Raw genomic sequence first — 21,431 nt, forward strand, 5'->3', positions numbered from 1 at the left:
ATGGAAATCTAATTTCACGTTTGACTTATTCCTTTTTTTGTCAATATTGGTCCTCTCACTCAAAACCTATTATGCCATATTGGTTTAGTATCAATAGTTTTATAACAGTAAGTGATTTGTAAATGGAAACCAATAAAAACAAGAGGCCCATGGGGCCTGTATCGCTCACCTGGTTGGATTAGACCAAATGTCAAAATAATGTTCATATTCAATTTGTTTTATTTGTAAATCTCTAACAATGCTATATATGGTTATAGTGTGGGAATCCGAACTGCTTTAAAGATTAATGAAGTCCAGACTCTCTAAGGTCTGAAAAACCTCAAGAATTGTTTTTAGAACGTGCATTCATAACTTTATGACTAGTAGCGATTTAAAGGAAGAACTCTATTTCCCCTATTGGGCCCCGCCCCTTTGGCCCCTTTGGGGTCAGAGCCACCATTTATGCAAAATCTGTTCCCCTTCCCTCAAGGATGTTTCTGACCAAATTGGGTTTAAATCCATTCATAACTTAATGACTAGTAGCGATTCAAAGGAATAACTCTATTTCCCCTATTGGGCCCGCCCCTTTGGCCCCTTTGGGGTCAGAGACACCATTTATGCAAAATCTGTTCCCCTTCCCTCAAGGATGTTTCTGACCAAATTAAGTTCAAATCCATTCATAACTTTATGACTAGTAGCGATTTAAAAGAATTGCCTCAATTTCCCCTATTGGGCCCCGCCCCTCAGGCCCCTCTGGGGTCAGAGCCACCATTTATGCAAAATCTGTTCCCCTTCCCCCAAGGATGTTTCTGACCAAATTGGGTTCAAATCCATTCATAACTTTATGACTAGTAGCGATTTAAAGGAAGAACTCTATTTCCCCTATTGGGCCCCGCCCCTTTGGCCCCTTTGGGGTCAGAGCCACCATTTATGCAAAATCTGTTCCCCTTCCCCCAAGGATGTTTCTGACCAAATTGGGTTCAAATCCATTAATAACTTTATGACTAGTAGCGATTTAAAGGAATAACTCTATTTCCCCTATTTGGCCCCGCCCCTTTGGCCCCTTTGGGGTCAGAGCCACCATTTATGCAAAATCTGTTCCCCTTCCCTCAAGGATGTTTCTGACCAAATTAAGTTCAAATTTATTCATAACTTTATGACTAGTAGCGATTTAAAGGAATTGCCTCAATTTCCCCTATTGGGCCCCGCCCCTCAGGCCCCTCTGGGGTCAGAGCCACCATTTATGCAAAATATGTTCCCCTTCCCCCAAGGATGTTTCTGACCAAATTGGGTTCAAATCCATTCATAACGTTATGACTAGTAGCGATTTAAAGGAATAACTCTATTTCCCCTATTGGGCCCCGCCACTTTGGCCCCTTTGGGGTCAGAGCCACCATTTATGCAAAATATGTTCTCCTTCCCCCAAGAATGTTTCTGACCAAATTGGGTTCAAATCCATTCATAACTTTATGACTAGTAGCGATTTAAAAGAATTACCTCTATTTCCCCTATTGGGCCCCGCCCCTTTGGCCCCTTGGGGGTCAGAGTCACCATTTATGCAAAATCTGTTCCCCTTCCCCCAAGAATGTTTCTGGCCAAATTTGGTCAAAATCCAATAAGAACTTTTTGACTAGTAGCGATTTGAAGCAAATGTTGACGGACGGACGGACGACGGACGACGGACGCTGCGCCATGACATAAGCTCACCGGACCTTCGGTCCAGGTGAGCTAAAAACCAATGAATCGGATCAAAATGTACAAACATCAACATCAATAAGACAATGTAATGACACCCCGTTATTGTAGGTATATATAATAACACTATCGTTTTGATCACATGAAGCTTTGACAATACAATAATAAACATGAATAAAAAATACACATTAAAAAGTATTCACTAACAACATATGCTAAACACACAAAATCATTTAAAGAGATTACAATCTCCAACAACAGTGTAGATCTATACACCAAAGGGGATGTGTATGTTGAACATCTTTTGAGAGATTTCAATCGGTGGCTGATCATAGTACAGGTTATACTTATTAAGTACATGTAAACAAAACATTTCCATAAATATACAAAAAATATTTTTTTCTTCAATATATTTGCACATAGGGACTTGGAATCTGAGGATATGCCTTGTGCTTGTAAAAATGCCTGTTTATTTTGTTAATTTCCTAATATAGCATGAAAATAAAACTTTGAGGATTGCCTTTTAGGATTTACGATAATAAACAGACTGAAATGAGTCAACTTAAAGCTCCACCTCAACACCTATATTAAGATATCATGCTTCAATATTTTGTAATTCCTCATACGGCATGAAAACCACAATTTCAGGCGATTGCCTTTAAAGATGAAATGAAGAGACTGATCGAAATTAAAGCTCTAAACCAACACTCACATTCAGGTATGCATCAGTTTCACAGTGTTTAATGGCTGATCAGTTGAATGACAAGTCTCCGTCAGCTGCAATGAGGTGTCTGCCCTCAACAGATACAGCTAAGGGCATATTACTGAATATATTAGTTAGATACCATAGTATGTCATTCTAGAAAGGTTTACATGTTTTCATTGTCAAATTTATAAATAAAAATCAGTATAACGTGCACTATCCGCTGAGATTCTAAGGCCGAAGATCACACATGATGAAAAAACCCCAACTAGATTTAAGTACTGGACTGTATCAATCTTTGGTCTGAAATGTTGAAGGAAAGGCTTATACTAAGTAAATATTGCTTCACACATAGATATAATTCTTACCACTGGCAAGTTATTTAACTACATTTGTTGTTTCAGTGTCTGGGTAATCTAATATTTAAAATGAAATTGATTATACAATGACATATGAAATTAACAGCTAAACCTAAAAATGAAATAACAGTATCACTTTCCTATACCGTAATCTATGAGCTGTATTCAACAATATTTTTATTTCTAATTTGAAACAGTTATGTAATATGCAAGCAATAAAGTTATAAAATTCTGATAACATAGGAAGTTTTCTATTATTGATGACAAAAAAAAACCAATAGAAAATCTTTGAAGACATTTCATTTCACATACATTAACTAAAGGGAATGTACATGTCATGCATTGGTATTTTCGATACACATCGAAATTCATGACAGCAAATTTCATAATCTGAACATTTCAAAATAACTTAGTTTGGAACTAACTGAAAATTTCTAATAAACAATTCATCACAGTTTATGTAGCCTCTGATACTCCATCTCCTCCTTGGAAGCAGACTCACTGTAACTGAGACCTACATAATATCTATCGGGAAGCAGACTCACTGTAACTGAGACCTACATAATATCTATCGGGACAAGCAGCTTCAATAGGAAAACAGCTTCATTGATGTAAAATTAAAAATTACCTATAAAGAAAAATGAAAAATGCGGTAAAGTGAAAAATAATGTCACAACCTGCTAATAATTGTCACGAAAAAAAGAGTACAATAACGTAAAATAGAGTACAATAGAGTACAATAAAGTACAATAGAGTACAATAATGTACAATAGAGTACAATGCAAATATAAATATATTCATCTTATCCAGCTGTGTAGTATATGTACTTTATTTATCCTTTTGAACCATCAGATTGTTCAAAATAATTAATATGTAATAAAATCAAGCATTGTGATAATCAAAATAATTAATATGTAATAAAATCAAGCATTTTTAAGTTCAAAATAATTAATATGTAATAATTTAAAGCATCATTATGTTCAAAATAATTAGGTAATATAATCAAGCATTGTTATGTTCAAAATAATTATGTCATATACTCAAGCATGGTTATCTTATATTTTGGTTGAAGTTGGAAAATAATACAATATGAACTTGAGTGTATTAGGCCTTCAACATTGTCCAGGTATGTAGCATTCTTTACTGTGGATAAAACAATACTTATTGTAAGACTACTCCTGGATCAGTCTATTCCTAAACCTATTATATATACCCAGTATATAAATGAGGGTCATATCTATGGATAACCAGAGTCAGTATTGGTCCTTCAGCCTACTTCAGAGTCAAACCTTGGAGCACATCACAGGTAAAAATACAGTATTCCAACTACTCAATCCACACAGAAACATATATAACAGAGATAAGTAACTCTCTATTTGCCCCTATAGTCTACGTGGTGGCCCCGGACCTTCCCACAATCCTTAGCAATCGCTAGGATTCAGTCTTCACTTGACACCATATTAGAGAAAACTTGAAAACCAGACACTGTGGGGTTTTTGAAAGAAGTGCAATCAATGATTGCGAAAGCTCACTGGCGGCAGCAATCACACTATGCATTCATTTTTTATGTATGTATAAGCATGTCATTTTGAATTGTATGTCACATAATATCGCTCCTAGACCTCTAATGGATGTATAAACTAAATAAGAAGGGTGTGGACTTACAAGCTTTTCAAAACTAACCCCCAAAATCTTTAAAGTGAGTTTTTGTGTCAAAAAAAGTAAGTCCACTAAATAGTAAAATGCCAAAATGCCAATTTTTTCTGCATGATTTTGCCATAAGCATCACTCCTAGACCTCTAATGAATGTATAAACCAACTTAGAAGGGCATGAGGTGTATACTTTTGGACTTACAAGCTTTCCAAAAACTTACTCCAAAAACTTTAAAGTTTTGGGGTGGGACGCCGACGCCGGGGGACAGCATTAGCTCTGGTTACTTCGTAACAGGTGAGCTAAAAACGAAATGTTATGAATATAATTTTTTTCTAGTTTCGATGGGGTAACAATATTTAGGGTTATGTTTCCAGAAAATCTTATAGTGATACGAAATGATGAACATTTTTATTCGTTACATTCGATAACATATTCAAAGTGTTAAGGGATATGCTAGACTTGTCATGAATAAAGGGAGCCACCAGGGAAAATAGTGATGTTACTTATCTCCCTAATACATGTTTCTGATCTATGTAATGCATGAACACCATATAAATTTTAAGTACCAAATACACTAGTCAACCAAACTAACCATGATCATCAGCTCAAAATTCTGACTGCTTGCTGCACAAACAGGCAACCAATCAGCATTTTATACCTAAGGTCAGTTTTTAGCAGATTACTGAATAAACATGTCATGTTTGGCACCATATACAGAATAAGAGACAACATGACCACCATATATAAATAAGATTTTGTTCAGACAAAAGATGTCACTACAAAGTGCCCAGTTTACTGGGTTGACTGGATGGTGGAGTCTTCCTTCACGAAGGGAGGTCGAGGAGGAGGGATGACAGGTTGAGGATGTTGGTCGTCGTCCACCTGTTTTGAGTACTTGGGGCCACCTGCTCCATCCATAGAGCTACGAAGTGTGGTGCGTTCTTCATCCTGGCCGTCGCTTCTTAAGTAGAAATGGAAGCCGAGGTTGAGTTCTGGAATGTCGTAGAGTACAGCCAAAACTAGCATCATCACAAGCAGGCCAAGGAATAGATACACTAAAAGTAAAAAACATGTTTAATGTTAATTAACTGTCATGGACACCACCACTACATTTTACAGCCATATTAATCCATCAATGTTAATTAACTGTCATGGACACCACCACTACAGTTTACAGCCATATTAATCCATCAATGTTAATTAACTGTCATGGACACCACCACTACAGTTTACAGCCATATATTTATGATCCATCAATAATCCCACGTCTGGTAATAAGCCAACATATCTAATTGTAGTTCAGAAACAAGATATCCCTGATAGAGCTTGACTGAAGTTGATGCCCACCACCTTATGATTCTATTTAAGCTTAAACTTTGAAGTATTTTTCTCCTCCTTCCTCTGTTGATTACACTTTATTTGATACGAGTTACAATATGTACATATGACTACGTATCTACTTCTGCTCAGTCCGAAAATTGAACATGGAGAACTAATTATTAGAAGAAACTTCAACAATTCATTTACTGTTAAAATTGAAACCGTCAAAATTCAAAATGGATGACTGTCAGCCATACTGTTTCAGCTTAATTTCAAAATTAAATCTGTAGAATAAGTCAATATGGACCAAGCGGAACTTTCATAGGACTCTGAGAAAATTCCATGAAATACTACAAACAAATCAAAGTATTCAAACCTGTCTAAATCAAAGATGACAACTGGTTGGTCACTTTTTGGATCAGACTTCAAATGCTTAATTCACCACTATATTCTATGAAACTAGTCTTTATTTTTGTGAACAAAAACATATGCATCCCCCTTTTCCTTACTAAGCATTGAATTTTTTGCACTCAATTGACCTTTGATCTTGAGGTCAATGTCACAATGATCGATTAACAGAGCACTGCATCTCGCGAATGGAGTGATAAAAGTTTACAGCAACTTTCATTAAAAATGTCTTAAATGGTTTGAGAGTTATTGGCCAGACAAGAATTATTGGAAAAATATGTAATAATATGTACTCAATGTATTTATATCTCATATGAAGTAGTGCTACACAATATCACCTTATTTTAAAAAGTTAAGCATAAAATACATTTTTTACACACTAATTTCAAGCCCATGGCAACTGGTCACTACAGCTAAGTGTTACATATAACTTATTTAATCCCTGAGTTATGACATCACTCTCCACAATAGTGTCACTGTACTGTCTGATACAGGCACAGAAAATTAACACACATTATGTAACAGTATATTACCTGTTTGTATAAGGCTCAGAGGTTTTGGTCAGAGTTAAGTATTACCTGTTGTTCCAACCTTGCATAAGGCTCGGAGGTTTTGGTCAGAGTTAAGTATTACCTGTTGTTCCAACCTTGTATAGGGCTCCGAGGTTTTGGTCAGGGTTAATTATTACCTGTTGTTCCAACCTTGTATAAGGCTCGGAGGTTTTGGTCTGGGTTAAGTATTACCTGTTGTTCCAACCTTGTATAAGGCTCGGAGGTTTTGGTCTGGGTTAAGTATTACCTGTTGTTCCAACCTTGTATAAGGCTCGGAGGTTTTGGTCTGGGTTAAGTATTACCTGTTGTTCCAACCTTGTATATAATAAGGCTCGAAGGTTTTGGTCCGGGTTAATATTACCTGTTGTTCCAACCTTGTATAGGGCTCGGAGGTTTTGGTCAGAGTTAAGTATTACCTGTTGTTCCAACCTTGTATAAGGCTCCGAGGTTTTGGTCAGGGTTAAGTATTACCTGTTGTTCCAACCTTGTATAAGGCTCGGAGGTTTTGGTCAGGGTTAAGTATTACCTGTTGTTCCAACCTTGTATAAGGCTCGGAGGTTTTGGTCAGGGTTAAGTATTACCTGTTGTTCCAACCTTGTATAAGGCTCGGAGGTTTTGGTCAGAGTTAAGTATTACCTGTTGTTCCAACCTTGTATAAGGCTCGAAGGTTTTGGTCAGGGTTAAGTATTACCTGTTGTTCCAACCTTGTATAAGGCTCGGAGGTTTTGGTCTGGGTTAAGTATTACCTGTTGTTCCAACCTTGTATAAGGCTCGGAGGTTTTGGTCAGGGTTAAGTATTACCTGTTGTTCCAACCTTGTATAGGGCTCGGAGGTTTTGGTCTGGGTTATCTCCTGGAATGTAATCTCCAAGTCCAATGGTTGTCATGGAGATAAAACAGTAGTAGAAAGCATCAAGGAAATTCCAGGTGGGCTCCAAGGCTGCATAAATACCGGCGGGAATGACGAAGAAAAACGCCAGTACCAAGGAGATCATGATGACAAGATGGAGGACTTGGATATGAAATACCTTGTATAGATGACCTAACTTCCTGAACAGGAAGTAGAGAAATATTTTTGTAGGTATCATCAGACGTTCGACCACTGCTGAGAACATGATGAGCGTCAGTGGTATCCCAATCAGGGCATACAGAATACAGAATCCCTTCCCAGCATCAGACAGTGGGGCCACTCTCCCATAGCCTACAATGAAAAATCAGCAAAAGACATTCTACATGTATCAAAAAAGTCTTTAATTTTACTTCTTGGTTAAATATTTCAAAGGAAATATCACAGTTTTTGCTCTAAATTTCTGGTTTTCATGAAATCGGAAATAAAAATAGTGATGTTTCAGGTGTGTACAACATGGAATTTCAACATACCTTTTTAATTTGTTGTACAGCTCATCTTTTAAAGTTTAAGATAATGATTAATGATCAATAAGATAAATCTAACCCTTGGACTTTTTAGCTAGAAGTACCTTAAGTCTCACTCACCCCTCATTACTTTCTGATAAATTATCAAAGGCCCCACTGATGTAGAATTTAGATAACTGTACAAATGTAAAAGGCCCCACTGATGTTGAATTTAGATAACTGTACATGTACAACTGTAAAAGTAAATAACTGAATGTTTAACATAAGTGATATTGTAGTTCAACACTTAATAACTGTAACAGTGTAACAGCAATATTCTTACCAATTGTTGTAAGGACGGTCCCGGAGAAGAATATGGCCTGTCCAAATGTCCAGTTAGGTTCGGACATGGTGACATTTTTTGTGGCCGACACCCCCTTGTTAGTGGCCCTGACTATTACCTCTATCAGCTGCTCCAATTGCCTGTCTGAAATCAACACCAAAAATTAAAACATAAGAATACTTGTCACAACAAAATGCTTAATTGACAGTACAAAAACAAGAAGCCCATGGACCTGGATCACCTGAATTCTGGAGTGTATACGTATAGATGTTTTGCTTAAAACTGTAAATTTCAAGAAATATCTTCAATTCTGAAAATCCAAGATGGTGATGTGTCAGCAATTTTGTTTTTCTAAACTAAAAGTCTAAATTAAATTGGCACAACTATTGACCAAGGGGAGCCTGCATGAAGTTTGAATATCCTTCCAAGACATTTAAAGAAATAGCGATAACAAACTTCAATTCTCAAAATCCAAGATGTCAGCCTGTTATAATAGGTTTGGGTTTGTTTATTTTGTTTTAACTTCCTATTAACAGCAAGGGTCATTTTAAGACATGCCAGGGATGTGGAGGTAAGACGAAGTACCTGGAAAAAAACCCACTGGCCTATGGTCAGTACCAGGCAACTGCTCAATATTGGATTCATACTCGCAACCCAAAGATGTAGGGCTAGTGATAAAGTGTCAGGACACCTTAACCACTTGGTCACCGTGGCCACTGTTAATAGGACGTTAAACAAAATAAACCAAACTCCCTCAGGGGACCCCAGGGGGAAATGTGAGACCCAAACATCATGAAAGTTACAATTTTGATAAAACACCTTAAGACCCATCCATCTATGTTGGACAGTATTTGATTCTACCTTATTTGATTCAGGTCTTGATCTTGATTTTTGAAATTTCTGTCAATTAATGATCCCTTTTGGCTCCACCCGCAGGCCCCCGGGGGGTGTTGGGTACCATATATAATTCACAAATTTGGTTGACCTTTGGCCATGGAAGCTACTTTCTGCTAAATTTCGGCTTTATTGGAAACTTGAAATATTATAAAATTGTTTTTACATTTGAAAACATTAAACTTTCAGGTCTTTTTTTTTGCAAATATGGTGAAAAGCCCGACAATTTCAAGTTATTGTTGATATTGATGACAAAACTTTGCAGGAAAATATCATATTGCATGCTAGCTTCAATAAGGCTGTATAGCTCCATGGCCCTTTTAACCTCGCGTAGAAGAAAGTACTCAACAACAACCAAATGCATCTAATATTAAGCCCTGACAATGTATGCTACATGTGTACCATAACCATCTACACAGATACACTTATCTCTTTTGACAAAATGGAGCTCCCTCAAATTGGTTAAAAGTTCTAAAGATTAGCACCTGCATGGGATATTAGCTAGCTTGTAGGGATGGCAATTAATTTTATATTAAGCTTTGTTGAAAATAAAATGACTTAAAAAGTGTGTATGTATTATTGATTGTTAATTTTAAGACACTGGTGTCATATTACCAAACAAACATATTACAGTATTATCATAGCATTACATTTTATAATTACTATGGCTATTTGTCTCTTGCAAATTTATATTAAACTTAGTACTAAGACTTTTACCAATTGCTCTCAGTAAAATTGTTACACACCAGTCAATACAGATTTGTGGAATTATAGTGTAGGATGCATTGACTGTCAGCCATGCATTCTCCAAACTAATATAACATTTGTTTTTATGAATAAATCAACAACAAGTTATTCCTCTGTATTTCAGTAACAAAATCCATCCTTATAATTTCGGGCTACCATAGGCTTTTATAGGATAACCACATACATTGTTCATTATTATCTGCCAATGCAATAGTGAAATAACTACGTCAGATTTGTATATCTGTTCTGAGACACAATATTTGCTAATGGCGCCGTAGTAATTACTGAGAATAATATTATTCTGTCAAGCTGCTCAAGTACTGACAAATCAATATGAGTCCAACAAGCTGTATCTTCTAATTGTTGTGTGACGAGCTGTTGTATGTATGTCATCTGGTATACTGATGGAAATGTTGTGTAACGAGCTGTTGTATGTATGTCATCTGTACCTGGTATACTGATGGAAATGTTGTGTGACGAGCTGTTGTATGAACGTCATCTGTACCTGGTATACTGATGGAAATGTTGTGAGACAAGCTGTTGTATGTATGTCATCTGTACCTGGTATACTGATGGAAATGTTGTGTGACGGGCTGTTGTATGTATGTCATCTGTACCTGGTATACTGATGGCAATGTTGTGTGACGGGCTGTTGTATGTACGTCATCTGTACCTGGTATACTGATGGAAATGTTGTGTGACGAGCTGTTGTATGTATGTCATCTGTACCTGGTATACTGATGGAAATGTTGTGAGACAAGCTGTTGTATGTATGTCATCTGTACCTGGTAAACTGATGGAAATGTTGTGTGACGAGCTATTGTACGTATGTCATCTGTACCTGGTATACTGATGGAAATGTTGTGTGACGAGCTGTTGTATGTATGTCATCTGTACCTGGTATACTGATGGAAATGTTGTGTGACGAGCTGTTGTATGTATGTCATCTGTACCTGGTATACTGATGGAAATGTTGTGAGACAAGCTGTTGTACCTCTGTCATCTGTACCTGGTATACTGATGGAAATGTTGTGTGACGAGCTGTTGTATGTATGTCATCTGTACCTGGTATACTGATGGAAATGTGTGACGAGCTGTTGTACGTATGTCATCTGTACCTGGTATACTGATGGAAATGTTGTGTGACGAGCTGTTGTATGTATGTCATCTGTACCTTGTATACTGATGGAAATGTTGTGTGACGAGCTGTTGTATGTATGTCATCTGTACCTGGTATACTGATGGAAATGTTGTGCGACGAGTTTTTACCATGCACATTGGCTTTAAGTGGTGCAAGGTATTCTCCAAGTTTCATCATCATAATTATCCAACGATTCAGAGGTTACTTCCCAGACAAGAAATTATTAAAAAAAGAAGATTCTGAAGAACCAGAAAAAGGACCGTACTAATACAATATGTGCAATTCAAGCCCCGAGTGTATGATATATATGGCTTAACATAATATGGGAGTCATTCCATGAATACAAATTACGTGTCACTCACAGGAGAGTGTATGATTACATTATTGTATAATGATAATTTACAATGACAAAAATTAAATATTCAGCTACATATCTGATTCCAGACCTCCCAAGTCTGCTCTGAATCAATCGAAAAAGTCACTTTTTTCAGGTCTTTAATTTTATCAGCGCAGGCGCATCAAACACACTTGTTTGGGTGATCACCGACACCAAACGCTTTATGGTTCTGAAGTTGTAAAATTTATATGATGTTGATGGATGATACAATCAACTTCAAAGGGGAAGCTCACAACTGGCAGTAAAAACACTGAAGTACAGTTCTAAAGTTCTCCGAGTGTGTTTAAGCCTGTAGAAAATGAGCAGCAGTGCATGCAGAAACAACATTATCACATTTATCTAAATTGAACAGATTCTTGGTGTTCCTGACATGAATAAGGATCACATAGTAGACATATATATGTAACGTTCTGGCATGACTTATACAGTTTAAACAGTTTACTTGGGTATTCCACCCTAGCTAGTCTAATACATACATTATATTATTACTTAAGAATTTTCATTGTATTATATATAATTTTAAAAACAATTTTTCTTTGACACTCAGCATTTTGGGAGTGTGAAACTGGTTCACGACTCATTGTCAGTATGTGTCGGGGAGAGGTGGCCTGATGGTTGTCTAAACTTCGGCAGTAAGCTTCAGTGAGGTAGCACTATAAAAGTTGACATCAGCTTCACGCTATCACAATGAGACAATGATCAACTGAACAGCAGTCTTCCAAAATAAATACACACACAAACACTTCTAATCCGACCATACCAGATTTTTGAAAGGTAGATAAAACAACAGAAACCTTGTTAATACACTACATGCATATCACAGACAGTGGAGGCCGTTCTTAAATAACCATAACTGTCGATAGTATGTGAAATAACACATTTAACCAAACCGCAGTACTAGTCCACCAGAAAGAGTAACGGAGAACATGTTGTTGTAATGTAAGTAAAAGTTTATCAAAAAGCCTATACATATGATTATGTACATTTTTGAGGCTGAAAGTTTTACCCCACAAAAAACATGCCAAACAATTGCAAAATGGCATTAGTTTTCTGCATACAATTGTAAAGGGTTTGGTTGACAGCTTCACTCTAATGATTCACTATAACGAAAATTAAATATCAAATTAAAATGCCTTGAATTCCAATTATTTCTTTCTTCCATTAAAACATTAAGACATTACAGGTTCTGTAAGCATTAATATTATGGCATTTTGATTGAAACAAGAAACCTAATGGGGCTTATACTTGTACATAATCAAATGCAATAAGTGACTTGATACGTTTTCTTAGGTGACCTGAAAAGCCTTTCTTATTATGTTAACTGAAATTGATATTTCATATATTCTGTTAAAGTTCAATTCAATATCAATTAATGTATACACTATACATATTATTATTGTAACCCAAAATATTACAAAAAGAAAGTATTTTGATTTACCTATTAATCAAAGATGAATTTTGATTGAGAAATTATGCTATGTATTAAATTTGTACTTGTATATTGACTGGAAAGTATTATGCAAAAATGTTGATATTGACATGTTTAGATTACCCCCGGTATACTGAACTCTTATACTACAGACATAATCCAGGTTAGATTTCTGACAGCCCTACACTGCTAAGCAGTAGACAGAACACAGACTGGATCAATGCCTACAGCTTATATTGTTTTAGCACCATAAAACCATCTCTGTCTCTCAGACCTGACATTAATCAAATGTTACATATTGTTTCAATTCAACCGATATTTGCTAACATGAAATACAAAAACAGAGAAATGTACAGTATACACCGCTACTGTAATCAATAATCCAGAAATTATTGTGGAACACAAATTCACCTTCAAAGTCGGGGAGAGTAGCCCCAAGTCATAGATCAATATAATAGTAAAATCTGTTACTGGTATATTGGAAAATTACACGCTATACCAGACTAACACCATATGTACACTTAATCTGAAGGCTATGGTAATAAGGCTGCTGTCAAAGTCTTCTCATTTGTCACTCGAACAGTGATCATATAAAACACTGACCAGACATTGTACACAGACAATAGGCTGTATAGTAATCATGAACAAAATGTTATAACAATATGGTATCATTATATATTGAGAGATTTCAAATTCATGTGATGTATTATCACTTCATAACTGTTTAACGTTATCTTTAGATTTAGTCAAGTTTAACATTTTCCAGAAATCTTATTTTATTTTTAAGGATAAAATAAATTGAAACAATTAATAGATCCACATGTAGAAAACAATTTCTGAAAAAAATTAAAGGTCATATCAATTTTTTTTAGAGAAATACATCCTTTTTTATTAGAACTTTTAGAAAAAAAAACAAGAAAACTTAAACCATCACAATTAGAAATAGTGAGGAAGCCTAATCAATTTATAGGCCTGTAGTGTCATAATGACAGTATACAGTAGTTATTGTATGGATGTGAGGGAAATAGCACTTTTATTGTCCCCCAGGGACATGAACTATTTTCAGAGTCCAGAAATACCCATTCAATAACTGTTTTATTATACCAGCATTTAAATAAATCATTCCATTTTTTCTCTCGAACCAGTGTTCATATCCTCTACTACTCCTAATGCTTTTTCCTGAAGATAGTCTTTCAGCATGCTAACTGCAGTTTTATACCTTGTTGTGTGTAAGCACTGTTGTTTTTTTTTTCAAAAAAAATCCTCTACAGCACTTCTTCATCCAGATTATCGAAACTTGTACATGAAGCCATTTTCCGAAATGTTCCTGTAGCATTCATTTAAATAATCTTAATAAACAAACTGTGTCTGCTTTGTCTTGGTCTCGAAAACGTGTATCCATTGTCCAATCAAAATGAACAAAGCAAAATAAACTTGAAAATACGAATGCGCTCATTCCGGTTAAATAGCACTTTGGACTAATCTATTAACCTGGTTTATAGCATTTCTGGAGGATGTGGTTCAAATAGCATTTCTATTGTCTACTTTTTATATAGTGTAAAATAAGGAAAGGTATAATAAAATGTACTATTTTGTGCTATTTCCATGAAAAACATAATAAATAGTGCATGTTACGGTGTCACGTGAGAATGCAACATAATAATGTATGATGTAAGTGTGAAATTTTTGATGCTGCAGACATTAAGTTCATGGGGCTGGCCATGGTCTGTCAAAGTTTCTTCATAATGGAATTTTTTTTCCCCCGTAACTGAAGACAACCTGGAAAAACTATCAGCAGAATGCAGTAGCATGTTAAGTCTTATGAAAAGTATTTTATATTCGGTCCCGATTGAAATCTTTGAGAGAAATTGTAGAATGTTATGGTCAGAAAACAATTTCTGAAAATCTACAAATAAGACTGTTACATATCAGCAAGAAACCAGAAAAGTGAACTTTGCAATAACAGGTAGATGATTTCAATCAGATATGGACTGCAAAAATATTTTCAACATATCAAGAAATTTACCTTGTCAATAATGACATTTCAAAATAAATTTTTCAATTCTTTGCTTAAGAAACTGCAACAAAACAGAAACTGATATTTTATGCTTTCTCATGCTACAGTCAAAAACATTTGCTCCTCAGCGCTAATAGTTGCATGCATGACCATGTGTTATATTGCACTCGCTGGATCTGTCTCCATGAAAAATGTGGAGATCTGAATCAGCACATGTATCTTCGTTTCCTCAACCTTTTTCACACGAAGATGAGAACCATGCTCCAGCCCATTGTCACCATTAACACACTCAGTTTGGTGACAATAATTACATACTGTCAACTCCACTTGTGGAGGTTACTAACACATTGTGTAACCCAATTGGATCTCTTTGAGCAACAGGACGAGGACGTCCATTCAGGATGCTGTCCAATCAGCAGCTACAAGTATATATGACCATTACATATATACAATTTCCACGTATTTGTGGCCATTGACAATCTGATTGCAAGCAAACTTGTTATTTTCAATCCAAAAGATGCTGCTGTTCTAAATTCTCATCCATATGCCAGGGTAATAACAGCTTTTATAATGAGGGACAAGTAAAGCCATTGTATCATATATTGTCAGTATATCTGTTCATATATATATGTTAGATTAATAATTTACAGCATGTGGTATGCTGTGACCACATACTTTGTGTTACTTATAGTAATGATATACAACTGAGTTGTACATTGTATTCTAAAACACAGTTGCAGCAATTCCCAAGCCTAAATGCAGTCTTAGAACATTTACACAATGGAGCCAGGCTTTGATCTATCTTTATTTTGGGGTCATCTTTACACGATGTGGGAAAACAATCAGCTAAGTGTGCACTGGTAATCGAGCTTGATGTTGTTTTTTTTTATTGATTTAAAACTTGAGTTTTGTTTGCATATACCATACATTTACACACAACCACAGATACTGCACCTAACTGATTATAATCTGTATATGTGACCCTTGTGTACAAACTACATGCAGTAACTTTCAATATAAATTATAATCAGATTTAGAAATTGCTGACTTTACGGTCCCTGTTTATCTATAATTCCACACTAAAATTGACATTAAACATTGATACTTCAAACAATGCTGACTTCAATTTACCTTACTGACACTTTTAAGTGACCTTAACTTAAATTATACTGCAATTATATAATTACCTTACTAAATGACTTTACCTTATATTGACAATTCATGACTTTTATCTTACTGACAATATAATGACTTTCATCTTATTGACAATAAAATGACTTTTACCTGTAATATATTGACACTAATGACTTTTACCTTATTGAATTTATAATTACTTTAATTACCATACATTATTGACACTAATATGATTTTTACCATATTGACACTAACCATCTTTTATCCTACTGACACTACATGTAAATGACCTTTCACAGTACAAGATCCTGAGAGCTTATGTTTTAAAACTATTGCAAATAATTGACAACAAATACGTATACAGATTCTCATGTCTTGAAAGCTTATATATAAGGCAGCCAGTTAGCATGGCAATAGAATCTCCAAGCAATCTTGGTGGCTTCATGATGAAAATGACAAGAAGGTAAACTAAATCATGTCAACAGATCTAGACATGACTATGCTTTCATGTCATACAGTAAAGTAGCTATAACAGACTCAGTCACTCATTCCACAATGTATTTTATTACCAATAATAAAAAATCCCTTCTTGCAAACCACTGGCCATGGCTGTATTGATTAACAAGGACAATTGGGCACAAACAGAATATCACAAGTTGCAACACATAGCAGTGTATTTAATCTTGGATCTATTGTTATCACAAGGCAATCACTATAACAGTATGAAGTCAATCACTTTTTCCAAATTCATGTCCTTTTGATTCAGTGTGCAGAGTTTACTTATCCACTTTTCTTCAGTCATTCTATTTTTTGTCTTAATCATGCTGAAAATTGCTGATTATCAGATGGATATATTTTTAAGTTCTATAAAAATGTTACCATTAATTGATAACTGACACTGAAAATCAATAATCAGTTCATTTGAATTCCTTCTCTCTCGAAGTGGAGCACTCTGCCAAGTTTGGCTATACTCAATGGAAAGCTAAAACAGACATGTTAAATGACCGAAGTGACCTTGAATTTTGACCCCTTATAAATTAATTACTGTCTCAGAAAATTAATATCATTCATTGCATCCTCTTGCGATAGAAAAACAAATATGCAAACTCCAATTATCCAACAAGGTACAGTTTAGTGTGAATCAATGTTCTATATCCGTCCTTCCCTAATTTGTTGCGAAGGTGATAGGATATTCAGTGGAGACAGTGGATGTCATGAATAATAAATAATACCAAGTGTTAAAACCTGCTGACTATATTAGTATAAGAAATGTTCATGGCTACCACAGAATATATCTTCAAACATAAAAGACATCCCTGTTTAATTCAATGTACTAATATAAGTGTAAACTGGGTGCTCGTGTACATTTTTAACAGTCAAACATTCTGTATGATCAACTTTTTCTCTTACAATCTTTTATTTGCTTTAAAATAGAAATTCTCTAGTACAATAGTTTCTTTGCATTGGTATCTGGCCATGGCATTATACTACATGTAATAGAGAAATCCTTGGCTGCCACTTGAACATGTCCCAAATACACAAATTTCATTAAAAGATAACAATCACAAGCCATTGATTATACAGTTGATCAGGTGGGCTTTATGTTGCTTCCTGCTTTACTGGTGATCAGAAAGCCTGATTAGTAATATATGGCTGACATGTGAAGGGACAAGCTTGACCAATACATGTACACCAGCTAGCCCATTATATAGAACCATAACAGTGTTATATATACCCGTGACCTTTAAGCCTTAGCAGATTGGTATACAACGGATGTGGCACCACTTAATTAGGGTGTTAAATCAAGATCTAATGACATATCCATGAATACTAATTAACACCCACACGGCCTCCTCAGATGCGCATGCTCTCACTTGGGATCAACTTTTGCAAGGCTTCTTATATAGTTACAATTCAATGGGGGGCAACATATATTTTCTTGTCTGGTTTTATACAATGTGTACCATGTACTGATATTCCACATGCGGTGGCCGAGTGGTTAAGGTGTCCTGACACTTTATCACTAGACCTGCACCTCTGGGTTGCGAGTTCGAAACCCATGTGGTCAGTAATGACTTTAAAAGCAATGTCACTGCGGTCAAGGTCAAAGGTAAGATCAGTACCATAAAATGCTGTATCACAAAGAGTACAGATGTACATGAATCCCTAATTATAAATATTTAACAGCCATTTTACATAAAAAACATAATTATTATGCTAAAGCTATTGCACATGACCCTTGCAGGCCTCTGCTAGCTATATGGTCCTTTACAAATGTCCGAAGTTTCATCCAAATCCCTTTAAGGAGCCATTGGAGCACTGACAATTATTGTCTAATTAAAATACAGTGACATTGATCTTTACCCAATTGCAACAACCCTGAAACTCAAGCTTGTCTAAGATGTTGTGGTCCTTTATCATTGTGTGAAATGTGATTAAAATCTCTCAAGGAATGAAGCTGCTAGAGCGCTGACAAACTTTGGTGTTACATAGGTACATAAGACGGATGTAGGTAACTTTTAACCAACGCAAGGTGTGCCATGCAAGCTTTTCCAAATAGTAACAGTGACTTTGACGCAAAAACCACACAACTCAAAAACTTATCCAAGGATTTGATCCTTTATAATGTCTGAAGCTGGACAATAATCCCCTAAGGAATTCTTTTAATGAAGCTGCTATATAGCTATAGAGCACTGACAAAAGTTTTCTAAAAACAGCAACCAGTAACCTTGACCATACAACCCTGAAACTCAAACTTGTCTGAGATATTGTCATCTTTTGTATTTGTGTGAAGTTTGATCAAAATCCATGAAGGATTGAAGCCTCTAGGGTGCTGACAAAACTCTGGAGTGATGCAATATAAGTGATACGTACATGTACTGTAAAATGTAAAAGATGGAGAGGAAAACTATAGCACTCCTCATGATCAGTAGGGACTTCAAATAACAGTTAAGACATCCCAACAGGATCATGACACCCACTGGTACTAGTACTAGATGGGGAAATAAATGTATGAACTTTCATTTGAAGAACAAACAATATATCTTGTTTTAGGTTGATGAGATCAACAATCAATCTGTCTCTAGATCTTGACCCATGGATTCTTTCTAGATCTACACAAAATTTCCCAGGAGTGCAATCAACATTTCATGCCTAAAGTATTGACTTGTTGCTTCTACACTTCATTGTTGGCAGACTCTGATATTATATGCCAGTATATACGTAGAACTTCCCGAGGACTATAATCAGCATATATATATATAACAAAATACAAATACGACATCTTGTATACATGATATAATACATGTACAGCAATCAGTCTGGTAAAATCTGTTGTTATGCATTTTGCATTTGTAAATAAAAAAAAAAAAATGACAGAATTAACCCTGCATTAGGTCTATGCCATTTAGCGGAATGAAAGTTAAACATGATCGACCTATTAATGAACTTATGGTCAGGATTCATTTTGTTTCAAGTGTTTTAATTTGTATACAGTATTGTTTTAATTTGCCAATAAATCATAAAGAGCTGTGATCAGGTACATCTAATTTAAATTCAATACATGTTTGATGTATGATACTGTACATTACTAAACTCTTACAGGATATAATGTAAAACACATTGTCATTCTGAAGAGCCATTGCCATAAAAATTGTTAATGTTATATTGCCCAATACATGAAGATATATGCAGATTTTTGTACAAATGCAAAATCAGCATATAATACATCATGTACTGACTTTCTATACATCATGTGATAGCCATAGCTTGTTCACTCAGTCGTAAAATGTTGTAAAAAGCTAGGACTCATGACTTGACTTTGTAATAGGCATGCTTTATCCATAAATGAAACCTGTTGATTTATTTCCAAGGCAAAACTCATTACAACCCTTTACAATGTACTTTGTTCTTGTTCTTTTTTTTAAATCTAATCATATTCGATAGGTCTATAGTCTACAGCCATTTAAATTGTGGAAATGCCTTGAAAAATTGTATGTGAATAAGACATAGAAATTAATTTTGTCTTTACCTTCAACTGGCTAACCCTTATTTTTTAAGCTTATGTTAATGCAATTATAGTAAAACCTTAAACATATTGGCCCTAATATAAATGACAAATTGTTGATATTTGTTGTTTAAAATTATTTTGTCCTTCAACAGGTTCGGAACTCCCTTGAAAAGTCATGAAGACTTTGAACACTATCAGTGAAAAATTAAGGAGATGCAGTTGTCATATTCACATAAACATGTACAGGTATCAATGTCCCATCATATTTTGAAATGATTTTATTGAAAATTTGTGCAGCAATTTCAATGTTTCATATAGGATTGATGTACTCATTCGTCCAAACTCCAAAATAATAAGGCTTAAAATAAAGACTGTTTATGAAGAGTCCTTTTCCAAAATTATAACAAACTCTTAAAATTCAACCTGAATCAATGAAATTCTGTACCAGTAGCTACTGTACATGTTGTAGCAGAGAAGGATTTGACACTTTTGATCGTCTTTTCAAACGTCTAGCAGGGCTATAGCAGCTGGTGCTGTTATGTACCAGTTACATTGAAAGCATGCATTTCCTTACCTATTACTGAAATGGCAAAAGTTTCATATTAGTTATATACCTGCCACGCATTTATTCTTTTCCAAAAACTGTATCCTCAAATCACGGAGTTCTTTAACTAAATCCCGTTCTTTAGGACCTTCAATAGCTGAAAAGATGGATGCTCCAATTACAAGATACAGTGCATAAAAGGCCGACAGTGCCAACAGCCGCACATTGCTCTTCCTAAGCTTCATCTTTATAACGGTACTGCAGCTGTCAGTGGCGTTTGAAGTACATATCTTGCAAACAGTGAACAAAATCACAACGCAGCTCTTCCCGAATCAATCAGTTCATCATCATATTCAATATTCATTACAAACTGTTCAACATATTGCATCCAAAATCACCGTGACATTCAAAGATACACATTAAATGAAAATGCCAGTCTAAAATCAATAAAGCACTGAACGTTTTTGACACAAAACAGGCAAAATCGGTGCAGTAATTCATCCAATTCGGATTAGCTGGCGGCTGTCAACGGGCGCATCGATAAGCACTGATTAGCAGGCCCGAAGTTGACATCTGGGACCGAACAACAGTAAAACGGACGAGTTTCCGCAACGAAAAAACTATTTTGGTCCCATGTAAATAATGTTTGTATGTTTAATCGCGATTTCGTTTATTGCCAATATAAATTTCCTTAGAAGTTTTATGATAAGAGATTAGTGTAGATCAATTTAAACTTCTTTACAGTGAAAAGAAAA

The 21,431-nt window shown here is 35.4% G+C and overlaps 1 protein-coding gene across 1 annotated transcript; it reads right to left on the minus strand.

Annotated features, from left to right (window-relative positions):
* Window positions 1-4,557: 4,557 nt before the first annotated feature.
* On the minus strand, window positions 4,558-21,238 carry LOC117324489 (potassium channel subfamily K member 1-like). Its single transcript, XM_033880369.1, has 4 exons — window positions 20,747-21,238; window positions 8,365-8,508; window positions 7,471-7,869; window positions 4,558-5,445 (listed from the first exon to the last, which is right to left on the minus strand). The coding sequence occupies exons 1-4, from the start codon at window positions 20,919-20,921 to the stop codon at window positions 5,183-5,185; spliced, it is 981 nt and encodes a 326-aa protein (XP_033736260.1). The 5' UTR covers window positions 20,922-21,238; the 3' UTR covers window positions 4,558-5,182.
* Between the last annotated feature and the right edge of the window lie 193 nt (window positions 21,239-21,431).

This window comes from Pecten maximus, chromosome 3, assembly GCF_902652985.1.
Source record: "Pecten maximus chromosome 3, xPecMax1.1, whole genome shotgun sequence".
Lineage (NCBI taxonomy): Eukaryota > Metazoa > Mollusca > Bivalvia > Pectinida > Pectinidae > Pecten > Pecten maximus.